At 43.8% G+C, this 25,996-nt stretch overlaps 1 protein-coding gene and 2 long non-coding RNA genes across 8 annotated transcripts; 2 read left to right on the plus strand and 1 right to left on the minus strand.

Moving 5' to 3' along the window:
- Positions 1-14,462, plus strand: kif23 (kinesin family member 23). 6 transcript variants are annotated; one of them, XM_088641136.1, is made up of 24 exons: positions 1-145; positions 1,779-1,848; positions 2,095-2,223; positions 2,371-2,476; positions 2,714-2,850; positions 2,949-3,058; positions 3,310-3,480; positions 5,201-5,242; positions 5,644-5,756; positions 5,846-5,967; positions 6,225-6,327; positions 6,489-6,568; positions 7,230-7,349; positions 7,689-7,848; positions 8,020-8,181; positions 8,278-8,444; positions 8,929-9,102; positions 9,422-9,622; positions 9,989-10,312; positions 12,215-12,448; positions 12,752-12,840; positions 13,365-13,443; positions 13,586-13,656; positions 14,065-14,462. In XM_088641136.1, exons 1-24 carry the CDS (start codon positions 129-131, stop codon positions 14,078-14,080), a joined length of 2,997 nt encoding a protein of 998 aa, XP_088497262.1. In that variant the 5' UTR covers positions 1-128; the 3' UTR covers positions 14,081-14,462. The 6 variants fall into 6 exon arrangements, with proteins under 6 accessions (XP_088497262.1, XP_088497263.1, XP_088497265.1 ...); XM_088641137.1 differs by having other exon boundaries at positions 10,010-10,312; XM_088641139.1 differs by lacking the exon at positions 9,989-10,312.
- Positions 11,627-18,081, minus strand: LOC148659171 (uncharacterized). The gene is made up of 2 exons (XR_015940339.1): positions 17,976-18,081; positions 11,627-13,514 (listed from the first exon to the last, which is right to left on the minus strand). It is a non-coding gene; the product is annotated as an uncharacterized LOC148659171 (long non-coding RNA).
- LOC148659172 (uncharacterized) lies at positions 16,947-25,543 on the plus strand. The gene is made up of 3 exons (XR_015940338.1): positions 16,947-16,996; positions 18,612-18,752; positions 25,159-25,543. It is a non-coding gene; the product is annotated as an uncharacterized LOC148659172 (long non-coding RNA).
- Positions 25,544-25,996: the final 453 nt, after the last annotated feature.

Here is a 25,996-nt window from a genome sequence, read left to right on the forward strand (position 1 = left end):
TTCTGTTTTCTGATTGGTGGGATTTAAAAAACCTGAGGCGGAGGGAAAGTTCAAATTGAGACAAGGGGAAACAGTGAGAGAGACGGGGCTGGAGCTGTTGAATAAAATAAAAACAAAAATAATTAAGCATGTTCAGCAGGCCAGTGTGAGTATAAAACCGAAATATATATGTATCTTATTTGAGCATAGAGGGCTAAAGAAAGGTCTTTTGTCTTAGTAGTTTAGCAATTGGGCGGGTTTGCCGACGAGTCGTTTTTAAATAAAAACATTTGACGCCGGAGTTATGTGTGGGCCTCCCATTGTCTTAATGTTACATGTAGCTGAACAGACTGTTACTAAATACAGTTTGTTTCTCGGGATTACGGAAGTAAAGCTTATAATAAGCATATAATATTTAATTGTATTGGTTACCGAGTAAAAGTCTGACCTCTTATGTGAACTATTTCGTACTTTTTTTTTCTACCGGGAGATAACTGCTCTAGAGGTTCTGTAAATGCTTTATACAGCTGCAAAGCAAATAGGTGCTTTTTATAGCTCGATGCTTCCGCTTCTGCAAGGAATTAAGATAATCAAAGACCTGTGCTGCGTAAGTCAGATTGGAGAAGTGAAATTTAAGAAGGCCGAATAATCCTAAAATTGAGTAAATATTGTGATGTCCAATATGTCCGTGACTCGGTATCCTGCCTAGAGAGGCGTTTAAAAACTGCATTCTAGATGGGGGTCAACTAAGCTCAAAAGATGAACTATATAAATCCGTTATTCCACATTTCCCTTGGCTTCTACTACACCGGAGACTGCCCTGTGTTAGTTGTACTAGTCTCCTCTTCTAAATGCCTGATTCCGTGTTTAATGTTTTATTGACATTGCATGTTCATGATTGGGCGTCTCGCATAGTAAATGTCAAATGCGGAGTGGGTAGATCATTACGACGTGACAAAATCAATACCTTTACTTGAAGTAGAGTGACATTCATTTCTTGTATGCAATGGGGGAAGAATACTTTTCAATTACGCAGGCGGTGCGGTGCTCTGGGAGTTACAATTCAGGGGCAGAATGCTAAAACGAAGTGAAACCCGTTTCCTGCGGGGAGGAGAAGAGCGCTTTGCTTTATCGGGCATTGTCTGGTGTCTGGAATGGCTGTAGTTCTGTCATGAGAAACACGAATATAACCCTGGGGTTACACAAGGTTTCTCGGCTTCCTCCCACCTCAGCCCTTCATTACCTAATTGAGCTCAGTTTTCTTAATGAGACAAGCTGAGGCCTTTCCTTGTTCTTGAGAACCTGTGGGGATGTGTAGAGACCTGGGGGACAGCAGCCCGTGAGGACCAGAGTTGATCCAAGGATTTCAACCAGCTGTTTCCTGAAGGCTGCCGGGGTCGTGTTGTCAAACACGCTGTTGGCCAGCTTGTAGGAGCGCCGTACAATGGCAGACCCTGCGCTCTGACCCCAAGCTTCTCTCCCTGTCTGTGTGTCTGTGTCTCCATGGAGAAAAGCTGGGGTATGCGAAAAGACGAATTCCTAATGCAAGAAATTGTATAGGGCTAATAAAGAAACATTACATTTTTATTATTATTCAGACTCCCACAGCTCTTTAGTACGACTTCACTGAAAGGGCTGGCGTGCCCTTGCGGTGGAAGCTGTATTTCGGTGGCGCTCATAATCATAGTTACAGTATTTCGGTGTCTCTCTACGGTTGTGGCTTTCTGTGGGACTTTGTGTGTCGACGTAGTTCTTGTCCCTCAGTCTGACCACTTTCATTTCTCCCTCCCTTCCCACAGCAAGGGCAAGACCCCCAGGAGGCCTGCCCCCAAGAAACCATCCAACAACACCCTGAAAGACCCAGTCGGTGTAAGTAAATCTCTTCTTCCTGCTGCTGAGGTACAGGAGCCTCTAATCCTCTCGGGGGTCAGAGGGATTAGGCTTGGTATGAAAGCTGCGATTGAGACTCGTGTTGTGATAACTGTTAGTATTTTACCGCCACACTGAAAGCACGTATAGAGGTGTTTTGAAGCGAAGGGGTTGCCTGCTCTCCAGCGCCAATCCTTCTCGTCTGGGCGAGCTGGTCCGACTGCGGCTCCTCTTGCCTCTCCCCAGGTGTACTGCCGCGTGCGCCCGCTGAGCTTGGATGACCAGGAGTGCTGCGTCGAGGTGATCAGCAGCACCACCATCCAGCTGCACCTGCCTGATGGCATCAAGGTCAACAGGAATGGAGAGTACAAAGAGGTAACGCAGAACCGCAGGACTAGTGAGCGTCTGAAGGGTGGCTCCAATGACTCTTCCGAGCAGCAGTCTGCTGTGTGTGTTCGCTGGCTCATATAACCCAAAGCTCTTATTTAAGCAAACAAATTCTCGCTTTTCATTTCTGTTAAGACCCAGTATTCCTTCAAGAAGGTGTTTGGCATAAAGACGTCCCAGATGGAGCTGTTTGAGGATGTGGCCAAACCGCTTGTAGATGATCTGATTCACGGTAAAAATGGTAAGTTTAGCTACCATTTAATTTAGTTTGTCACCTGGTTTATCCTAGTTATTGTGTCTGTGATTGTGGTATAAGGAATCTTTTTAAGTTTATCTGGGTTTCATCCCTGGTGCCTTTAAATGTGTTGATCCAGAGACATCATATGGGTTGGAGAATGATGTATTGCTGATGTTTCAAAGATAAATGACAGCCTTTCTTTGCACTAGAGTTAAATGAGCTCTCCTTCTGTCCCCATAGGTTTGCTTTTCACCTACGGTGTCACAGGAAGTGGGAAAACCTACACCATGACTGGCTCTCCTGGCCAGGGAGGGCTCCTTCCTCGTTCTCTGGATATGATCTTCAATAGTATAGGCCCTTACCAGGCCAAGAGATATGTAAGAGTTGCCCCCCTTCTGTCCTCTTTGCCTGAACTGGTCCTTCATTTAGTGTTGATGTTCTAAGCTTTTTTTTTTCCTGCAACATCCATCTCCAGGTGTTCAAGACGGACGACAAGAATGGGATGGAGATACAGAATCAAGTTGATGCCCTGCTGGAAAGGCAAAAGAGAGAGTCGCAGCAGTCTCTCAAGACGCCTTCCTCTAAGTAAGTCTCGTAGAAGGTGGCATTAGTCAGCAGGGCCACTGACCATGTCGGCTGTATTTTAAACACCACTGGGAAAAGACTTGCAGGAAACTCCCCCCTTCTTCTCCAGAAAACCCTAAGAACAACTACTGTAGTACTCTTTGACTGCTAACATTGCATTCCTCTGTGAAGTATTTTCTGGAGCAGCCAGGGATTTGAACTTTTCGTTATTCACTTGCTTGCCTGCTTAATTAAATTGATCCGTATTCCAGGCAAAAGCTGGACCCCGAGTTTGCAGATATGATCGCTCCTGAAGAGGCCTGCAAGGCGGAGGCTGTCGACGATGACAGTAGCTACAGCGTTTTTGTTTCTTACATCGAAATCTATAACAACTACATCTACGACCTCTTGGAAGAAGCTCCATTTGATCCCATTAAGCCAAAGTAAGTTCAAAAGTGGACTGTACTTTAATGTAGCTGGCAGTTCTGGATTTTAAAAGAGGGGAAACGTAGTGCCTCCCAAGAAATATAAAAGCATTGTCTTTTGTGTTGAGCAGATGTCCTATTTCTGTGAACTTCAGAATTCTTTCTGTGGCTGCCATCATGAGTTCCATCGTGAACACAGCTGAATGAGCCGGTTTCACTGTCAGTCATGCCTGCCCAGGCCATGACATTACCTCCACCATACTTCACGGGTGAGGTGGTGATCTATGGAGCATCTGCAGTTTCTTTCCCCACTCTTGCATCTGTAGCAGAGCAGTAGAAAGGTTAATCTTGGTCTCATCTGGCCATAAAACTGTTCTAAAACTGTCCTGGGTCATCTTTCCGCTGGCTTCAGAATGTCCTTAGTCTTGTCATGGCCTGGTCATGCACGGTTCACCTCTGGTGCGGACTCCCTCATCTTTAATGAAGGCAGCAGCAGAAGGCATTTTGATATTCACAGACACATTGTCTGCTTGCGTTGGAGAAACTGCTTCCGTAGTGAGAGCAGTGTTTCCTAATGCATCAAGTCCGTGACCTAAATCTCCCAAGCAAGTCCATTTCCATATTTAAATCTTAATGCGTATTGATTTTATATACTGAAAAGCAAAGTGTAGTCACAGGCAAGAACGCTGGTGGTTTGCTGCAGCCAAAATTATTAGATGTTTGGTGAGCTCAATAGGTCGCAAAATAGATGTAGTTAGTGGCCAAAGCATATTTGATTTGCATATCCAAATTAAACACTCTGAAATGTTACTTGGAAATAGTTTCCCAAGACTAATCTATGTCCAATCACTGAGTTGATCACTGTTCTAATGTGTATGAGTGCATGGAATTAAATAAAACATCTACTGTAGCTTTCATTCAAGTTAATCGCATGATCTCAAATACACAATTTCATGAATGTGAAACAAAAATAAGTTATGAGTTAGTTGTCCAAATCCCTTTGGCGGGCACTGCATAGAGTCCAGTACACTGCAATGTGAAAGTCAATTTTATTGAAGAAAGAATAGAAATCTGCCGTTGTAGTCGGAGTACTCAAACTCTTTATGTATACCCCACTAATGTTAGAAACTAACTGCTAATTGGTATTCTTTAAAATTAAATATTTTTAATTGGTTACTTCAGCAATTGTAGCAATAAAAGTGCTTAATTTTCTACACCTGCACAGATTGTTCATAATGTAAAGTTTTTTTCCCCAATGTTTATTTTTGTAATAGGAGGTTGATTTGATATTTTCATTGCTAAACGACTGATTAAATGAATTGTAGCCAGTATACATTTTGAGAATACCGATTAGTGGCTAACGAGTACTGCATTTTAGTGGGATTCAGTGCACAGTTTGACCAGAATGTCAGATTTTTATTCTTGAGAGTATGCTGAATTTTTGTCTTTGACCAATTATCTGTCAGGTTCTCTGCATTCCTAGAAAGAAACTTAGTGATACTTCTCTTTTTTTAGAAAGAGGTTTTGTTGTTTGTTGCGTTTTTTGTTTTGTATGCTTGAACCGGACGTGACCAATAAACAGTCCTGGGGGGTGTGGCACTGTGGAGTTCCTTGAAGTCCTCCTTCATCTGCATTGTTGAATTTGAACATTCAATTTCAAGAACCTGCTGAACAATCAAGCCCCCGAGTTCTGAACTGGTTCCAGCTGGGGATAATGTTTGCCCTGTTCCTTTAATAGGTGGAATGGTGGAGGCACGCCTCTGCGGAGCACTGAGTTCATGTACGTGGCCAGTGTGGGCGTCTCTTGTGGCTGTAGATGGCAAGAGCTGTTTCTGCAATCTGTTAGTTTGTGCGCTCTGCTGTAATAATCTCTGCTGTGTGCTTCTGATTCGAGGTGCTTGAGCTTGGAAAGCTTAGAAAGACTTGAGATTGTAAAGCTGACTTAGCTCTTGTATAGTTGTGTAGCTGGAAGAGGTCTGATAGTGACCCCCTCCCATACGCTAATACAATAACACTTCAGGCTGGAAATGAGCGCATGTTTGCTTGTGACCCATATAACTTGTAATATTGAAGGCTCATCTGTGCCCTTTCTTCACTTTTTAGTGTAAACTTTCATCCTAGTTAAGGATGAACCCAAATGTTAGCACAAACCTTATTTATGCTTTTTTCCCCTTTCATCAGACCACCGCAATCTAAAATCCTACGTGAAGATCAAAACCACAATATGTATGTGGCTGGGTGCACCGAATTGGAAGTTAAATCAACGGAGGAAGCGTTCGAGGTGTTCTGGCGAGGTAAGCTGATAGCTTATCCGCTGTGGAATTCTTTGTCCGTCTTTGCGGCGTGTCCAGCGTGACGGAATTCTGCCCTTCCCACCGCGCAGGTCAGAAGAAGCGGCGCATCGCCAACACGCAGCTGAACCGCGAGTCCAGCCGCTCGCACAGCGTGTTCATCATCAAGCTGGCCCAGGCGCCCCTGGATGCTGACGGCGACAACGTCCTGCAGGTAAACTCCTGGCCCGAGGCCCCCTGTGCACAGATCTGCAGCTCCATTGCTTCCCCTTTCGTGGATGTGTAGGGGCGATCTCACTTTGATTTGAGTCGGTTAAGTAACTTCTTTTTGTGATGACGTTGCTCGTTAAAAGATAAATCCTTCAGAGCTGTAGCACAGCCAGGGTAATGAGCTCCAACTGCAGGCAGTGCTCAGTCTGTCCTGGTGAAGTCCCCCAGTCTGCTGGCCCTGACCGTGCTGTTTTGTCCCAGGATAAGAGCCAGGTGTCGGTGAGCCAGCTCTGCCTGGTGGACCTCGCTGGGAGTGAGAGGACCAGCCGCACCAGGGCCGAGGGCAGCCGTCTGCGCGAAGCAGGTGAGCTCGGGCTTCTGGGCCGGCCCTGGCAGAAGGGTGGGGTGGGAGGATTGTCATCGCATTTCTGACAGCCCGGTGTCCGAGTCCCGGCTTCTCCCATTCGCAGTGTCTCAATTCCTTCTTTTCAGGATGGCTAGGATGATACTTTTTCTTGGTTGCAGGGAACATCAACCAGTCCTTGATGACCCTTAGGACGTGTATAGAGGTTTTAAGAGAAAATCAGATGTGTGGAACAAATAAGGTTGGTGATTATTTTGTATTGGATTGTGGTCTCTTAAGTCTCCATTATAACTTCCTATAACCAGTGTTAACATGTTGGTAATTAATGAGGGTATAAATGGTTAACTTGCGTGTGGTTTAGGCTCCACATAGCCCTACATGATCCTTATTGTCCAACAGACTGACTTGATGTTTTCCAAAACCCACTCGTGGACTCTTCTTTTGTATGAACATCAAAAGAATCGTAGCATTATACAATTATCATGCCAGTGACCATCTTTTGTTCTATCTCGTACAGTGACTTTGAATAGACACTATCTAGGTAGATTTCTTCTTGATTAAGGGTCTGGTGTGAAAGTTGCAGATGAGCAGAGTATGTGGTTAAATCACCTCATCACCTGTGCCCAATCATCTACTAACATGTTTATCTGATGTAACAGAAATTTGAATGACTATCACAATCATGAATGATCGATTCAACATTTATTCAAACCAAAAACGCTTAATATTTGAATGTCTTCAAAAGCCCTTAATGTCAGTATTGTACCAACATTTTATCCAATGAATGTACAGTAGAAGCTGGTTTTTGCATTTGTTTATCCTAACTCTTTATGAAGTACTTACAAATGCCAGCAGCAGGATTTTAACCAGAGAAAATCCATCTTTTTTTTTTTTTTCCTTAGATGGTGCCATACAGAGATTCCAAAGTAACTCATCTCTTTAAAAACTACTTTGATGGCGAAGGCAAAGTGAGAATGATCGTTTGCATCAATCCTAAAGCTGATGATTATGAAGAAACTATGGTAAGGTACTTTATTTGTGTAGAAAATGTACTTTGATTTACAAAATTTTCAACTGAAGAAAACCATGCTTTCCCCTATATCTATACTGCTTGACTGGATCAGTCTACACAACATGTAGGTCTATTTCTTGAAGTGGAAGTATCCTGTAATATTTCTATGAATATAGAGATGGTCTGTGCTCAATTTGTAGGAGTGGGAATTTCAGTGCAGCTGCTTAATGTACAACTTAAAGCCGCAGATGAATCTGCGCTAGAGACCCGAGCTTGGGCACGGGGAGGCCATGATCCACCATGGCTGCATCTTACAATCCATTCCCTCCTGGCTCCTCCCTCCACGCAGCTGGTGATGCGGTTTGCGGAGATGACGCAGGAAGTGGAGGTGGCGCGGCCAGTGGACCGGCCCATCTGCGGCTTCACCGCGGGGCGCCGGCAGAGGAACCAGGCCTTCAAGGAGGAGCTGAGCCGCCGGCTGGAGGAGCGGGGTGGGCCGGTCAACGGAGGTAAACCGCCAACGGCCAGGGAGAGGGCAGCCGCAGCGCGTGCGGAAGACCTGCCGTGCCCACGCCGACGCTGGGGAACTGTCTGGTTTTAAAGGACGTTCCAGACTCTGCACGCAAGTGTGCAATCTGAGTGTGGGCAACTATCGGAAATGTGTTTTGTTTTTGCTGCAGATAACCCGTCTGTCATAGAGCTGCTTCTGCAGAGCTTCCCTCCTCTGCCACCCAGCGAACTTACTGATCCCAGCGATGACCAGACCCTGCCCAGGCTCATTGCGGTTCTGGAGAAGAGGCACCGGATAAGACAGATGATAACTGAGGAGTACAATAAAGCTGGTATGAATTATCCCCCCTCACCCCCCATCTTGTGCATTTGTGTTCATGCATTTTTTTCATTCTTTTTTTACGGAAAGGTTCATTTGTATTTTGCAGCCGACAGCCTCAAAGCCATGCTCCAAGAGTTTGACAGCACCCTTACGGCAAAGGAGAACTTCATCCACGAGCAGAGGGGGAAGCTGGGAGAGAAAGACAGGCTTCTCGTGACCCACAAGACAGAGATCGATCGTTTGGAGAAGAAATGCAAAACCCTGGAATATAAGGTATTGTTTTCTGTTTATCCCTGAACTGGGAGAGCAGCTGGAATTCCCCTTTGCGCTCCATTCGCTGTCCTCTTGTGTGACATGGCCATTATCCCTCATCCTGTGACTCCGCTAGTCCCCACTAGAGGGCCCACAAAGACAGGGAATGCGTCTCTCTCGCCCTCTGCAGTAATTAGCTAAATTAGACCTGCTTTCCTAATTTAATGCCCTATATTAGAATTCACGCAGCTGCTACGTTGCTCAAAACTGAACCCACCAACAGCTCCTCAGCCCAGATGAGTTTATTTTTCTCTGTGATCTAGAGAAGGATTACTTTTTTCCCGAGCTTCATCACGGAATTGCCAACCGGGAGATTCCTCACCGGCAGTCTGCCTCTCCCAGGTGTATTCGATACAGAGCCGGTGGACAGCACACAAGACAATCCCCACGTTATCCCACTGGTCACAAGAATCTTAAACACTGACTGCTTTGTTCGTGTGTGAAGATTGACATTTTGCAGAAAACTACCAATATCTACGAGGAAGACAAGCGTACCTTGCAGCAGGAGTTGGAAAACCGGGATCAGAAGCTACAGAGGGAGCTGTCGGATAAACGCCGCATGGAGGCCCGCATGCATGGCGTGGTGTCGGAGACGAAGATGAAGTGGGAGAAGGAGTGTGTAAGTGTCCCCGGGGGCCGCAGGGCTCGGCGCTTGAGCGCCTTCGCTGACCGCATGGCCGATCCCGCCTGCCATGAGTCAGTCGCACGGTGCTCTGAACAAAAGCAATACCGCTTCTGCTGCAGGCCGTCATTTCAAAAAAGATGTGTAATTTATGAGGTGAGCCTTATTAATCTTGAGATTGCAGTATACTTTATCTGGTTGAGATGTTTTTCTGGGGGGGGGGGGGACCTGGCCACATTGACAGCTGTCATCCAGGGGCTCGTGGGGACATGACTGCCACTTACTGTCCATTGCCCTTGCTGTCCGTCTGTCCCAGGAACGACGCGTTGCTGCGAAACAGATGGAGATGCAGAACAAGCTGTGGGTGAAGGATGAGAAGCTGAAACAGCTGAAAGCCATTGTGACGGAGGGCAAGGGTGAGCGGCCGGAGAAGCCCGAGAGGCCGGAGAAGCCCGAGCGGCCATCCCGCGAGAAGGACCGGGTGCCCCAGAGATCGGTGTCGCCCTTGCCTGTGCCTGTAGGTTACACCGCATTACTTTTCCCAAATGTGGCCTTCGCCCAGAAGGGCCACTAATGGTTCTTGCATTGACTGACTCATGTTGTTAGTTGCAAAATCTGTCACTTAGAGACTTATAACCAGTCATAGTAAGAGGCAGAAAGCTTTCTACTTGACTACAGTTTGTGGCACTTTCCTTAATATGCTGTATAACTATACGCATTTTTCCCCGTGGTGTAATTGTTTACTGTAAATGCAAGTGCATGTTGTGATCTTCTTATTCAAACTTTTGCTCTTGGAGCTTAGTCTTCCTCTTTGTCCTGGCCTCTTGGAGGCCGTGTGCAGATTGTCACGTTGCCTTGTGTACTAACTTGGTGTTTTCTGCAGTCTTCTCATTGCATTCCTCAGCTTCCCCTGTACAGCCAGGCGCCTGGGTCGTACGCTGACCTCGTCAGGCAGGGCCCGTCGTCCTCCTCCTCCCCGTTCAGCAGTGTTTCTGTAGCCTCCTGCGTCTCTGAGTGGGAGCAGAGGGTTCCAGAGAGGTCCAGGCAGGATAGTCCCGCTCCAGCTACATATAGCGCTATACCGCACAGACCGGAAGAGCGAAAGACCCCCCTCAGGCAGGACAGGAGGCGAGGCAGATGCTGGACTGGAGACTGTGAGGTCCCTAACCAGCCAGCTGATCTAGACCTAGAGGAGTTTGGCCAAAGGGTTAGTGGTGTACTTTGCTGTAGCTGCAGGTAGATCTTGCTGTTTTAGTAAAGTCCAAAATCGCCCTGCCACGTCTTTCCTGCTGCTAGATAATTGGTCGGGCAGTACCTGGGTTCCCAGACCAAGCATCTAGCACAGCACCTCCTGTGCAGGGCAATGCCCAGTGCCCACGACATGAACGTTTGTAAAAGGGGGAAGGACTGACGCGTGACTCTCCAGGTGTTGTAGTTCTGCTTTCTGTTGCATAGAGAATTAAATGAATTAAACTGATCCGTTTTGCTCACGTGAGATTCTTTCTGGTTTAGCTGCTTCTAGTTGTCAGTGAGATGTGTTCTGTAAAGTTTAAACATCTAGTTTAAGTTCATGTCGTAACATTTCTCTTTTTTTAAAACATCTTGGATAAGCTGCCAAATTCAATTTCACTGTCAAAATTGATAAATGAATGGAAACGGTTTTAGCAATTCCAATTTTAAGACCCTTTCTTTGGTGTATCCAAGATTTTCTATTGGCCGATAACATTTTTGCGAGAGGAAGTGTGTGGTAACGTGCTGTGTTAAGCCATTTAGTTGAGATAGGAGTGGTGACTTGGGGCTAGCGTTGAATACACTTACTTTTGGCTACAATATGTCCTTAGGCAATACTAATTCAACACAAATCTGTAGGGAAGGCTGTTAGGCTGTATTGATCTTTTGATTCCTAGAGGACTTTAAGAATTCAGACAAGTACTGAGTGTGACACTTGTGGTGGTTTGGCTATTTTTGTGAGCTCTTTTAGTGAGAACAACCTGGAATGCTTACATCTAAGCAGTTACAAATGGTTTTGCAAAGTTTTCTAAAATTTACAAAGCTCACAAATGTATATGCAAAATAGTGAAAGGTGATTTAAGTAGTAAATGTCTAATTCTTAAGGAAGGCTGCATTGGGAAACAAACTCATGATATACAAACAGTAGGTTCTTGAAAAACAGATATAAAAATAGGTTTCAGCTAGCCACAAGTCAGAGGATGACTATATAGAAAATAGTTCCTGAAAGATGTTTATTTTGTTACAACTTCCCAGTTTTAACATTGTATCAGTGTTCTTTAAATAGTACTTCTGAATTAAGATTTTTAATCTTCCTTTGATATGCACATGTGAAAAGGAAGTATTAGGCATAGGTATTTTATTTCTAGATTATGTACTCAAATTAAAACCTTCAATTTGAAAACTGGTGAATCCCGTTTTTAAATAAAAAATTTAACATGCGTCGCTTTGCTCAGTTTGATTTCTGCTGATTTGCAACTCTTGATTGTTTCTTTTGCATTGCAGAAATGCCTTGCTTTGCTTCTGCTTTTCCTTTTTACTGTAAAATAACCTTGAGAACGGAATCAGGGTTATTTTAATGCAGTCTGGGCAGGGTTTTGGACTTGGTCAATTGATAATTACATGCCATTTTCTAGGCCTTTACACGGTTGATGGAACAAACTGGGTGTTCATAACTGTTTTTTCTTTTCAAACGTCTTGAATGCATCACGGGGAAACTAGTAGCTGGTTGTGGTTACCTTGTCCTCATCCAGGAAATTCTAAATTTTCCTTGGGCAAATGAGTCTGCTGTGAATGCTAAGATTTTTCAGGCTTTTACACTGAGGATTTGTGAAGCTAGACAGCTGGGACTTCTCTAAAGGAAACGGGGAGGAAGTGGTTGGCATTTTCTCCAGATTGAAACATTCTGCAGGCTGAAACTGAGATGTTTGTGATGCCAACCCTTCCAAAAAGCTTAATCACCCAGGTCATTCCCTGCAGGCTCTTGACCTCCAATTGAGCAATGCAAAAATTCATCCAGGCCTAGAAAATGCTTCTTTTGGTCTGCGGCTCTTGTTGTCATTGACTGATCTCTCTTGCTTTGCTGTTTTAATTGAAATAGACTGCGCCGCCGGTTCGGCCCCGGCACAGACGCTCGCGTTCAGCGGGTGGGGAGAGATGGGTAGATCACAAACCAGCCTCTAATTTGGAGCTGGATACAGTCATGCAGCCAAACATACCCAATGCAATCAAGGTGTCGGCTCCCAGCGAGAAAGCTTTGTCAAAGTGTGAAAAATACGTGCTGACGCACCAGGAGATCGCATCTGACGGGGAGATAGAAACCAAACTCATTAAGGTAAAGAGATCTCTTAAAACTCTGTTTTGTGAAGAATTCACATTCAAGCTTTTCATTTTAGGTTGCGTATTTTAATCTCCCGTGCAAAGTCTTTACATATTTTTCAAATGAAATGCTATTTCTTAAACGCGGTGGACTAATGGCAGAATCATTTGTGCTGCAAATATCTGAGATCTGTTTGGGATTTTTCTTTGCAATCAAGGGGACTTTATTTTTCTCTTTGTTCCTAGAAGTGCAGTTAAATCATGGATGTATTTTAAGATGCATGTTAACCGTGTAGTCTGGCGGGTTTTTTTTGAGCAGGGTGAAGTGTTTAAAACGAGAGGTGGAGGCCAAGCTGTCCAGTTCACAGACATCGAAACGCTGAAACAGGAGTCCCCTACAGCTCAAAGGTTGGTGTCCTGAGTTTACTCCAACTAAGTTCACCTAGCCCAAACGGCGCCCTCACAGTGCAGAGGCACTACCACCCTGTAAAAACGTGCTGTGGGAATGATTTTTCTGCTCCCATTGATGTCCCAGAGTCCAATGGTCTGTAAGTCAAAGGGCTGGGATAAGCCTTTCTCTATTCAAGAGCTCACTGTGGGGTTTCACATGGATGGACAGGACTCGCGTAGTGTACAGTTTCAAGTCTTATGAACTTTATTTCCGACTACAAGATTAACTTTCAAAAGCGCTGCAATGTGGTGCAAACATTTGCTCCTAATACGTCTGTGAAACTAGTTGGTGCTTTAAGCATAAAGGGGAAAAAAATTCAAACCCACATCTCTGGGGTAGAAAGGGCACCATGCCCTTCACACTTTCAGAAATGGGAAATCAATACTGGCAAAGAGCTTCTTATTAATAAGCAGTCACGCCGTTTTGTTGTAATAAGAGAAACATGCTGAAGGAGACTGTTCTTGTTCCTCTTTCCGGGAAGCCGTAAAAGAAGGTCATCTGGCAATGGCCCGCCGCAGGGAGTGCCCATGGAGGGAGAATGGACAGACGTGGAGACCAGGGTGAGTCCTGGGCTTGCACCCATCACCCTGATGGGAATGAACAAAGCTGGTTCATTCCATAAGCAGAATTGCTATAAATAAGGACACAAAAGCATATGTTTAAATTTCGTACCTCTCCGCTGAAGCCGTTTTGTTTTTGCAGTGTTCTGTGGCAGTTGAGATGAGGGCAGGCTCGAACCTGGGTCCCGGATACCAGCATCATGGGCTACAGAAGTAGGTTTCTTTGTGGACTTTTTTTTACTTCATTTAAAGTACTTTTGAATGCACTGAATCCTTACTAGTGTGGTTACAATACTGCCAAGATGATAACTGAGTTAATACTTTAAAAATGATGTGCAGTGTAAATTGCTACAGCACCACATAATGTCTTTGAAAAGTAGTTAGCAATGATCTTTAATCAAATAGACGGATCGTTTAAAGAAACCTGCAATATTCTAAAGTGGTTAATTGCCATATTGTGCCTGAAAGATTGGATGAATTGATTTTTAGCTAAGCAGTTAGCTGACATCTTATGTCTATTTTCCTTTGGCTTGAAAGGCAAATGAATGACTGTTCTGTTGCGTGTTATGTAATCCTTCAGCAGTGCCAGTGGTACTTACCTTATGCTTTTTTTTTCTGCAGGCGCAGAAAGCCCTGATCTCAAACAGCCTCCTGCAGCCTCCAAAGGGACACAACTAAACCGAGTGACTTTACCCTGACTAGGCTGTTGTGCAACAGCTCAAACCCAACACAACCCCTCCCACCTTAAAATGTAAACTACTTTATATGCAACTACTTTTTATATATCAGGATTTATATATTCAATATTTTTATTTAATTTTATGTAAAACTTTAGCATGGGTGATTTTTTTAAATGCTTAAAACAAGGCTGGAGATTTAACGCGAGAAATCATGAGTCCTGTGCAAGCAGATCACGCTGTATAGTTCACAGCCTGCATGACATCTGTAGAAAAGGTGAAGCTTGTCTCTGTATATTTGTCTGATGTCAGATTAAATCCCTCCAATACCTTGTTGGAAAACTGTTACTTTGTTTTACTGCAGGCATAATTGCAAAAAAATCGCTGTACTATATAGCGCTGGAAACAGTTCATACTGGTTTGGGATTTTTCAGGACCTCAGTTTTGGGGGACTTGAGTGATATCCAGTGTTCTTCATTTTCTGGTTGTTTTTCTTTTCTCTTTTTAGTCTAACTGTTTTCAGTACAGTATTTATCCTTTTTAATGATGCTGCTATTTATTATGCTTTTTGAAAAAGCACTTTAGGTTTGTCTGCATCAACACGTGTTCGATTTTCTCTGCCCTGCTCATCAATCATAAGTGGTGTGGAAATGAAGACGGTTTAGAATCTGACTAGCTGTGAACCCCAGATCTGTGCTCATTTTGACACTACAATGATTAAATGTGTATTCCTTCCCCCAGTTTTCAAGCCCACCAACTGCTGAAAATAAACATCTTTTGAGCAAAAACAAAAAAGCTGTGGTTATTAAATTCTTTGGGTGGGGTAACCGTGCGGAGCAATACTAACCTTTTGCTGTACGTTTTTGCAAATCTTTTTTTCTACCAATTTGAAGCAATATAAAAAAAACTCATAACCTCTTTAATTCACTTTTTGTGGGAGTTTAAATCCTGTTATATTTAGCAATTCTATTGCTTAAGATGGCACTTTTGAATGCTGGAGCATTTGTTCACAGGAAATGAGCTGCTTTATGTAAAAAGGCTTTGGCATTTTCCACTGTGTTAATATACCACTGTTAATTGCACTGCACTTGCCAGGGACTTGTTCTGCCAGAACAAGTAAATTAATTCTTTGCTGCGGAGTCTTTCCCGGCTCCTGGCACTGCGACAGACACAATCCACTTTCCTTGTCTTGTTTCCTGCAGTTCTTGACAGCTCCTGGTTTAGCTGTCACTCCAGTGGGATGTGGGGTCATGTCTGTCAATTTCTCTTCCCCTTATTTATTCAGCTACAGTAAGCCAGTGCTGTTTATGCTGGAAAGATTTCCTTTAAGACGTGCTAAAGCACACAGTTTGCTCAGCTAACAAACTGGCATTTTATGTGGGCCCTTGTGTTTGCTCTGCATTCTTTGGTCTCTGTTGACAGTCTGAGAAATGTGAACTCAAACTAAGCAGTCAAACAGAAGCGAGCACTAACAAAATCGTATGTTTTGTCACCCTGCTGACGAAAACCTGTGAACTGAAGCTTTCTGCTTGCTCTTTGGTTTTGGTTAAATTCCACTGATGTGTTGTAAATGTGCATTAAAGATCTTTGAAAGTGAGAGACGCTTGAATTGTCACCTAGGCAGTGGCGCATCTTGATGTTCTGGGAAAACTCTGAATAGGGTTTTTTTTTCAGAGCAGGAGTTTCTCTCCCTTCCCCAAATGTTGACCTTGAAAAATCAAGCCAGCTTGCTGAATTTCATTTTTTTTTTTTCCTGAAGAAATGTGTTAAAATCAAGTTACTGTTTACCTTGTTGATGGGTGCGCAGGAGTTAGCGTGCTTTTAAGAAAGTTATTTACCATATTCCTGGCTTAGGAATCTATTGCACTTTGGCTTCACATTCAGTGCTGATGTTTGTCCCTTGGCCTTGAACTAAATATGCCAACTGTCTTAACGAGCTGACTTTTGTGATTCACGCGAAAGCTTTTTCCTCGCCATGAGAGATGCATAACCACAACTAACATTTTGAATTTATGATCTTAGCTGCAGGTGTTGGAAAAAGCAATCAGAATTTAGGAGGGATGAGAACGGTGATTTCTGTAGAGACTAATACATAAACCCAAATGTATTCTGAGGAGTAGGTTATTTGCAAATGAGTTTATAAAATTAAATGCCCCAGTTCAACTACAAGTAGGTTAAATGAAGGGAAATGATTTGTAATTCCTACCCTTATTAGTAAATGCATACCTTCTGCTTATAATGTGACTTTCAGGACTGTCAGGTCGTAGCCCTGAAAACAGCTTGCAGACCCTTCTGCTCTGAACCTGGTCAGGCCTCTGAGTTTGTGACTTGAATCTGTGGGTACAAATCGCAGAATGAACACTGCAATGTGCTGTTGTACCCTTGAGCTTCTCTGAGTGCTGTAAAATACTTAGCTGTATAGGTTTAAGGCTGTGTATCTAAATTGCTTTGGGTGAAAGTGTCAGCCGAATTAATAGGAATGTCTCCTTCATGCAGAATATTGTAAAATACAATACAAAAAAGCAATTCTGCCAACTGAATAGAGTGCATTTTCTAATGAAGTAAATTATGGTTTCATGCCATATTTACTATCTTTAGTACTGTAGGTCCAGAAGTAAATCTGTCACAAAGCATAGAGGTATTGAAATTGCGATTCTGTGGGTGACAGAGAAGTAAAGTCTATAAAACCGACGTCAAACTCAAGGCCCGCAAACGAATATACCCTCCATTGACTTTAATCCAACCTCCTGGGTATGTATTATTTATAATAAATCGGTCCGCTGCAACAGGAAATTACGTATTAAGACTAAAAATCCCATCAGCCAGTTCGAACATAACGGAAAGAAGCGCGAAGTATCACGGTCTTTTCAGCAAAAGTAAGTTTCAGAAACAGAGAAGTGGGATGTATTTTTTCCTGGGCAGAGAAAATGGCCTATATGCAACGTTTGTATGAAGTTCAGCAGTGATGAAATTACGAGACTACACACGAGTATAAATAAGGAAGAATAGGGCGCAAAATGTGGGGTTATTTAAAATAGCCGAATTACAGCAAAACGTGTTACAAGGTGTAAAATCGATAGAGATGCTACAGTAAATTTAATTATACCGTGATTGAAGTGACTGCAAAACGTCAAGGCCTTTTTCCCAGGCCGACGTTTGAAAAAGAACCGTTATTAAAGTAACGTGTCCAGAGAAAACGCTAATGTTACCAAATGTGGTAGCCTTCTCCCGGGAAATAACGCGGCTGAGACAGTGGATCTCACAGACTGCCCTTAATGCGTCAATAAAATGTGTTGTGACCAACAACGGACGTTTTCTTCGGGATCAGAATACGGCGGTTCGTCTTTAGTACTCGGGTTCGCTGGCCGCTGGGGCGGTAGCAGTCGAAGCGCGCTACTTTAGCGAAGAGAAGAAACAGATCTCTTTAAATACAGACTTCTATTTGAAAGACATAAGCACCGGAGCCCTCTGGTGACAGCTGTGTGGGTTTGAAATTCTCCAGTTATAACTGAGTATCTCAACACGTAAACGGGAAACTGCAAGGCCACTAACAAGTCCTAAGGGATGTATGACGAAGCGAAAGCGTTTCAACCTAAATTGTGTTTGTGGAAGAAGCTGTTCGCTTTTCTCTGAATGCCAAACCATCCTCACCTCGCTTACAAATAACCTTCCCACGCACAGGATTACCCGCAAACTGAAAGTGCTGCGTTAAATGCCCGCTTTTAAAAACAGCCACTGAGTTTCCAGGGGGAAATTCAAACTGACTTGATCGAGTTGCAGAGTAATAGCAACTAGGTACAACTGGTGCCGCCGAGTTTTACCGCCTACTACCAGCCGTGTTTCCACGGCTCTTACCTGTGCAAACCGCTGTTCTCTTTGGTGAACATCAATAACTGTCCCTCAGAGACCACGATTACAAAGACACCTGCCCACCATACTGCCCAGATAGCAGATATCATACCTCCGGAAATTGACGTTTTGAATTATTAAAGTACATATACAATGCATCTAGATTTATTGCATGAAAAAAAAATTATAATAGTACCATGACTTTTATTCACAGATTGGTGAAATACATCTAAAGAAAAACGCTCAATTTAAATAATGAAAAGTGTGGCCCGCGAATGACGCGATACGCCTCCTCTCAGTGTACTTACGACATACTGACAGCAGGTGGCGACAGTGCACTACATAAAAGGATGAAAGGTCAACACTGAACGGAAATCACGGTTACAAAACAAAGGGGCTGTTTTTTTTGTACAAATGTGTTCTACAGCCATTGGTAAGACAATCCTATTGATGTAAACCGCTTTAGCAGAAGTTACTGATTCGTGGTTTCACAGAGAGGCAGTTGGTTTGTTTATCTTAAGCTCGATCGTGTTAGACAAAAATAGGAATATTTTATTTTTTTCCCATTCCAAAAGCCACATGTACTTTTAAACATTAGTATGTGAATTGGCTTCATTACTCTGCTCTCTTCCCCACTGATAGCTGATGTGTGGTGAGCGTTCTGGCGCACTATGGCTGCCGTCGCATCATCCAGGTGGGGCTGCATATTGGTGGTGGTGGAGGGGTGTCCCCATTACCTGTGAAGCGCTTTGAGTGGAGTGCCCAGAAAAGCGCTATATAAGTGTAAGCAATTATTATTTTTATTATTATTATTATTATTATTATGTGCACATACTGTTTACTATACGAAGACCTGAGCTCTTATTCAGCTAATTCAGCTCATCCTTGCTGAATGCTTTGACTCTTTCTGCAGGACACTTACTATTATAACTGGAAGAGACAAGTGGATTGTGCTCAGCCTCAACTCTTTCAGTGAGAGGTTTTAGAAAGGGTCCCCGGCTTCAGTGAATATTCCTCACCAAACTCCCATGAGGAAACGGTCCATCAACTCTCTCCACCTGTTCGGGACAGACTCAAGAAGATCATGATAAGACTGAAAGAGTAGCCGATTCGGGTGAAACCCGACTGATCCTCAGTGGAAGCCCCTATTGTTAAGATGTGGGAGGCAGGCATCCCGTATACTGTCTGAACCAGCCTTCCTGGGTAAATAGACATTTAGTGACTGTTCTTCTGCAAATAGCAGCATAGCTGAATCACCGGAACTGTGGCCGTCGCTCCTGATCTTCTGTGGTTGGGAATATTGCTGCGTATCAATGTAGTCGGCCGCGCTGAGCGATTTCGGAGAAAACACTTGACTGAGATCGTAATATTTTGTGAAAATGGCTCTTCCACTTGGATAAGGAAAGGCTGCTTTTTTAACCAGGGCATTATCAGTGTGTCGTAAATGGAGCAGAGTAAATAAGTTAATAGGCGATGTGCGCTTACCAGTTCAGTCTCCTGTGAAAATGACTTCCAGTCGGATCAGTAATTAATTTTTATCACGTTGACTTTATAGTTTGTGACAAAGTGTCAACATTAGCTCTGTAAATAATTGGGGAGTTGCTGTTTGCTCCGTCAACAGACACACCGACAGAAGGAAAATAAGTCTGTAACACAGAAATGGAGCCAGTGGAGGTTGAGCGTGGGCCTGGGTTCGCCTAGTTTTTCCTGTTCAATATGAGGGAGCATTACTGTAGAACTGGAGGTGTGTGTGAAGTACTGGAGGGATCTGTGAAACGCATGACTCTGCAAACACTACACATTTTGTGTATACATTTTTTTAAAATTGTTTTGTTCTCTGTATTATAGAAATTGATTTATACACATTCTCTGTATTAAATATTATTGTATTTAATACAGCAGCCATATCACCCTGCAACTCACAACTGGCAACCCACTGAAGCTAAGCAGGTGTGAGCCTGGTCAGTACCTGGATGGGAGACCTCCTGGGAAAAACTAAGGTTGCTGCTGGAAGAGGTGTTAGTGGGGCCAGCGGGGGGCGCTCACCCTGCGGTCTATGTGGGTCCTAATGTCCCAGTATAGTGACGGGGACACTATACTGTAAACAGGCGCCGTCCTTCGGATGAGACGTAAAACTGAGGTCCTGACTCTCTGTGGTCATTAAAAATCCCAGGGCGCTTCTCGAAAAGAGTAGGGGTGTAACCCCGGTGTCCTGGCCAAATTTCCAATTGGCCCTTACTAATCATGGCCTCCTAATAATCCCCCTCTATGAATTGGCTACATTACTCTGCTCTCCTCCCCACTGATAGCTGATGTGTGGTGAGCGTTCTGGCGCACTATGGCTGCCGTCGCATCATCCAGGTGGATGCTGCACATTGGTGGTGGTGGAGGGGAGTCCCCATTACCTGTAAAGCGCTTTGAGTGGAGTGCCCAGAAAAGCGCTATATAAGTGTAAGCAATTATTATTATTATTATTTTACTTACCTGATCATTCAGTCCTGCTTAGTAATAAGGGCCCAGAGACCCAGCTATCCTGCTGGGCAAGACTGCAGCCATTCGAAGAAAGGAGGTGCCTTGCACAGGGGTACAACAGTGTCCCACTTTGTACCTACACATCCCGAACCATGACTCTGAGCTGCCCTTTTTACAGCATTTCACCGTTGCATATTGACAGTTAAACTTTAAAAGACTATGCATACTGCCAAGCTTTCTCCAGCCTGAGCATGGGGAAATGGGTTGTCTTTAATTAGTACGTGAGCTGCTCTTCCCAACACAAGCTTGATGGAGATTAATTTGTTAGTCTGATGTACAGGCAGTGAAAAGAGTTTTAAAGCATCTGTAGCCAAATTTTTGTCTTTGTCTCTTTTGTTTATATGGTATTCTGAAATCTGGATGATTGCAGGAACAGATTTGTTAGAACGTAAATGTCAGGCTTAGAGAATTAACCAGGAAAGAGCCTGATGTAGGGAAAGCAGGTCACATATTTGTCTACTATGTGACTACAAGATCTTCAAAGTGGCACTCTTGCTCTAACACTTGACCTTAGATATAGAGACTAAACGACATACCATGGTTCCTGTTCAATGATTTGAAAAAAACACTTAATTATTTTATTTTTCTTCAGTTAAAGAGCTGGAAAGACACAGTCATCTAATTAATCCATCCATCCATTTTGTCACTGCTTTATCCAGTATAGGAGAGCCAGAATGTATCCTGGCAAGCAATGGACATAAGGCAGGATACACCCTGGACAGGACACCAGTCCATCACAGGGCAAACAGACACAAACAAACACACTTGCACCAGGCACAATTTTTCCCAGATGCCAATCAGCCTTCCAATACATCTCTGAACTGTGGCAGGAAAGCATAGCACCAGAGGAAACTCATGCAAACACAGGGAGAATATACAGGCTCCACGCAGTCAGCAGCCCAGGTCCGGCATTGAACCCTGGGCCCCAGCGCTGTGCAGCAGCAGTGCTAACCACTGCACTACTGCACCACCCTGTCATCTAGATAATGCTTGAGAAAATGACAAATTGTGTAATAATTGAGATAGTTTGTCCTGTACCTTTTACACATTTTTTTTTGCAAATGAACACACAGGAAAACAGCTGTCTGTTAACCCTGCAGGCCCCTAGTCCCCTAGTACAGTGTTTCCAGGCTGCCTGTGAAAATATTGACCTTCCCCTCCAACTCTTTGTTCTCAAGCTAACAAGGCAGCCGTTAAGCTCTGTAGGAACAAACATCACATGGTGCTGCAGCTTTCTACAGCTCTTTTAATCAAACACAGCTAATGGCTGCTTAAATACCTTCTTATCAGTTTGTCCTCTTTGTTTGCTTTAGGACATAGTATTTTATTGGTCCCTTTTCATTTACCAACCCTTAATGATAAATGTAGTAACAAATTACACAATGTACATAGTTTTTTTCCCTCCTCCTTTCTTTCATTGCCAGGGCTTGTTCTTGTAGGGCAAACAAAAAACACAAGGGACAATTATATACTAAAACACACTCACAGCTATTCACTTTGCTTGGTCAGCTTCTATTTTAACCTGCTTGTCTTGTTTGCTTATGCCTCTTACCTGCGGGTGAGATGAATAAGTATTTTTTTTTTGAAGAAAAAGGAGAACATGTGTGAACGAGCCCTGTGTCTGTCAGCAGGAAATCAAGGGGAGGCCGGCAGCCTTTTTTGAGAAATTGCCCCTGGCAGTCCTTGGCTGGGTGACAGAGCTGATCAACAGATTCTCCCTCCAAACACAGCACAAAGAAGAGCCAGACTCCAGCATGGGTGTGGGCAGGAGCGTACTGTAGGTATCCGGTGATCAGGATGTTGGTGTCGGCGTTGACTGCAGGCCGTCACAGATAGGATTAGGGTTCTTTGTGTTGCAGGGCTCTCCATTATATACACATCTTCTAGAAATGAGAAGTACCTGCAGGAGCCTAGCCTGCCTGGAGGAGGAGGTGATATAAGAAAGTGAGAACAGTTACAGACAAGAGGAGGCTATTTTCCTCAACTCGCCTACTTGGTAGTTAGCCTCTTATTGATCCTAGAAACTCTTCCAGCCTTTTATTGAAAGAAGACGGGTATAAGCTTCAGCCACATGACTGGGTTGCATGTTCCAGATTTCCATAGTTCTTTGCATAGAGAAGAGCCTCCCATTTTTAGTTTTAAATCACATCAGTGTAACTACAGGTTTCTGTGGGAAAACCTATTGACTTGTTAGGATTTTATTCCCATCAAACTATCTAAACATAGATAGGCCAATGTAGGTTCCCGGGGTTCAATGCCAGACCTGTGCTGCTGACTGCGTGGAGCCTGTATATTCTCCCTGTGTTTGCATGAGTTTCCTCTGGTGCTATGCTTTCCTGCAAGAGTCCAAAGATGTACTGGAAGGCTGATTGGCTTCGGGAAAAATTGTCCCTGGTGTAAGCATGTTTGTTTGTGTCTGTCTGTCCTGTGATGGACTTGTGTCCTGTCCAGGGTGTATCCTGCCTGTGATGGACTGGTCTCCTGTCCAGGGTGTATCCTGCCTTGTGCCTGTTGCTTGCCAGGATACATTCTTGCTCCCCTGTATTGGATAAAGCATTGACAATACGGATGGATGGATTAATTAGATGACTGTGTCTGTCCAGCTCCTTAACTAAAAGAAAAATAAAATAATCAAGTGCTTTTTCAAACTTTGTGCATGTTTTTAGGCTTTGATCCAGTGTTCTAATTTACATAAGAAGGTTACAAATGATTAAAGAACATTTAGCCCGCATGGATATAGTTGCTGGTACCTAATTGTCTAGTTATATGCGATTTGTACAAAGTGGGTGAAAAAAATGGACACAAAACTTTGCATCATTTTGCACTTTAAGTTACCTGTCTCTCTCACCCCTTTATCTGTCTCTGTTGTTCTCTAACCTTCTGCTTTGCTCATTGTGTGATTGTGTTTTCACACCTCCTTGTCTAGAGCACCTGGGCTGTTGACTGAGGTCAGAGTTCAGGAAAATTGCAGGGGGCAGGAGGGTGTAGCAAATGAGTACACAATGCCCCCCCTCAGGTAGACACACAGTAAAACATCTCTTTTCCACTGTCACTCAGCACCTGTATCACACAGACCCTCCCAGCACTGAGAAAGTAAGTCTTGCAGTTAAGAGGCTCACCAGCGCATAAAATGTTTTCAGTCTAGGTTGAAGAACGGTGCTTGTCCAAGCATTCCTTTAGGAGTGGTGTCCTATTTCCTTTGCTCCAGGGTTTGGGTTTGTAGAAGGACTTGGGAGCAAGTAAACACATTCATTTGAATGACCCTTCCTGTCTTCCAGAGCTCCATGAAGCTCCATAAAGAGCAGCGCTAGTGTGTGGAGCTCAAGCTGTCAGCGGGGCTCCCTGCACAGGTGCACAGGAAGGCTGCTGCACAAGCACAGGCCAGCGCTGTTATTTCAGTGCTGTGCCACTTTCCTGTTAGCCACAGGCGCTGCTCCCAGCGGGCCTGTGACAGTCCTGCCTTCTGCCCTTCGCTCTGTCCTGTTACCTCGTGTTCCACCATCAAAAGCCATTTACAGAAAACGTGTGTGCTTTGAACTGGCTTACCAACAGGCTTGCCAGGTTGCTTTGTACAAGTTGTTAATTACAGTTTTGCCCTTTGTGCTACACTTAAAAAAATCTCCCTGCGTACAAGAGATGGGCTTTGTAGATAGGTAAGATGTGAGAGTCAGGAGTTAAAGACTGTGTACATAACACTAGCACTGTACTTGACAGGCATTCTATTGCACCATTGTGGTAGAAAATAAACTGGGCAACTCCTTTTTTTTCTGTTTCCCTCTTCTCACCCCCTGCCTTAATTAAACAGAGTGTTTGCTCAGCCTTCAGCGTTTAAGTACACAATGAGGTTTCAGTGCAATGTGAAGTCGGCTGGCTTCCCGTTTCCTAGAGTGAGCTTGTGTAGCTTGAAGTTGCACTAACCTGTTAAAATACCCCCCCCCCCCCCAGAGGCCTCTGTAGTGCTTTTTGTAGTTGAAAGACGAATACATCATCTTTTCCCACCCTTCTCGGATTGACGAACTCCCCCCAGCCCTCTGATCCCAGGAGGGAGGACTTTTTTTTTGCTAAAGGGATACTCAATTTGCTAAAAAAGCAGGGTTTTATAAATATTATAAAGCTTAGAGAGGAAAATCCAGTAGGATTATGATACAGTATTTACTGATGTAGGTAAATAATACAGCAAATCCAGCTTAATGTCACTCAAGAGCAGACGGAGGCCAGGCTCTGAAAAGCAACGGGCAAATAATTCTCAAATGTAATTGAGTGAGAATGTGTGTATGACCGCAGGAGGGTTGTACGTTATGTGGTTTGCGGATTTCACCGGAGCCGTTTTCTCAGCCTTTTGGAGATTTTGTTCAAAGAAATATCCCTGACCTGTTTCTGCCTGGTTCTACCTTAGATACAGAATCTTGAGAACTGAACTTGAGAACTGTTGTGAAGTTTTGAAAATGAAAGCAGAAGACGTTTTCACTTTATAAGAGGGGAGTTCTGTTGGAATCTCAGAATTCTTGTGCTTGCCTTCCTTGCTTTATTATGCCAAGGTCCGCTCTGCCTCCACAGGCTTTATATTTTTGCACTTGTTGATTCAAACCCTGTGTTCCTGCCTGGTTGTCTCAGCCACTCTGCTTGCTTTCAGTCTCTTATTGCTCTTACCCCCCAGACTGGGACCCCCATGCGGCACCTGCTCAGGACTCGTCTGTTTGGACAGTGTCTGTGACCTCTTCGCTCTCAACTACATCCCTCAGTATCTCTGACATAGTGTTGCCCTCATGTTTTTTATTCTCAGACTGGTAATGGAACATGCTGATTGCTCTTTCTGTAAACATGGAATACATACCGAAACAGTGTTTATATTACTGCTCCGTATCTATGCAATCTGTTTTGGTACTTTGTTTCATTTCGAGTGGCACTTGTGTTGCTCTTCCAGTTTGTGCTTGCCTTTTTATCCCGTTATTAGTCTCTAACTTCCTCGACCTAGAGGATTAATCCTTGTGCGTAATGTACATTTTCTATATTGCAAGGGCATATTGGAGTAATAATAAACAACTGAGCTGTATATCATTGTTTGTGTTAAAATCAAAGCAATGTCAGTGTGGTCTTGGCACTCTCATTTGAAAGTTTAGGAGGTCATGATCAACAGTACTGGAGCAGAGTGCTCCCTGAAAGCCCTTGATTGTTTTAGTATCACAGAATATTCCTTTGCAGCCAAAAGCAAATACTGGGCAGCTATTGACAGGACTTAATGTCCTAGAGAGAACATTAACAGTGTCACAATTGTTTACCTGTGCAGGTGGGCTGTTTGAACAGTTAAAAGTATTGGTTTAGCCCCCCCCAGTAAAAGTGCTCTGTCCACACTGAGCAAACATTAATTCATCAGAAGAGTGTAGAGTAGTTTTCCAGAGCTAACATTGATCGGGCTGTTTAACCTTCATCTAAAGTACTCTTGTGCATTTGCAGAACACATTGTTGTGGTCTGGAGCTCAAGGTTTCTCTTTGCC

The sequence above is a fragment of the Lepisosteus platostomus genome, chromosome 7 (genome assembly GCF_059453375.1).
Source record: "Lepisosteus platostomus isolate fLepPlt1 chromosome 7, fLepPlt1.hap1, whole genome shotgun sequence".
NCBI lineage: Eukaryota > Metazoa > Chordata > Actinopteri > Semionotiformes > Lepisosteidae > Lepisosteus > Lepisosteus platostomus.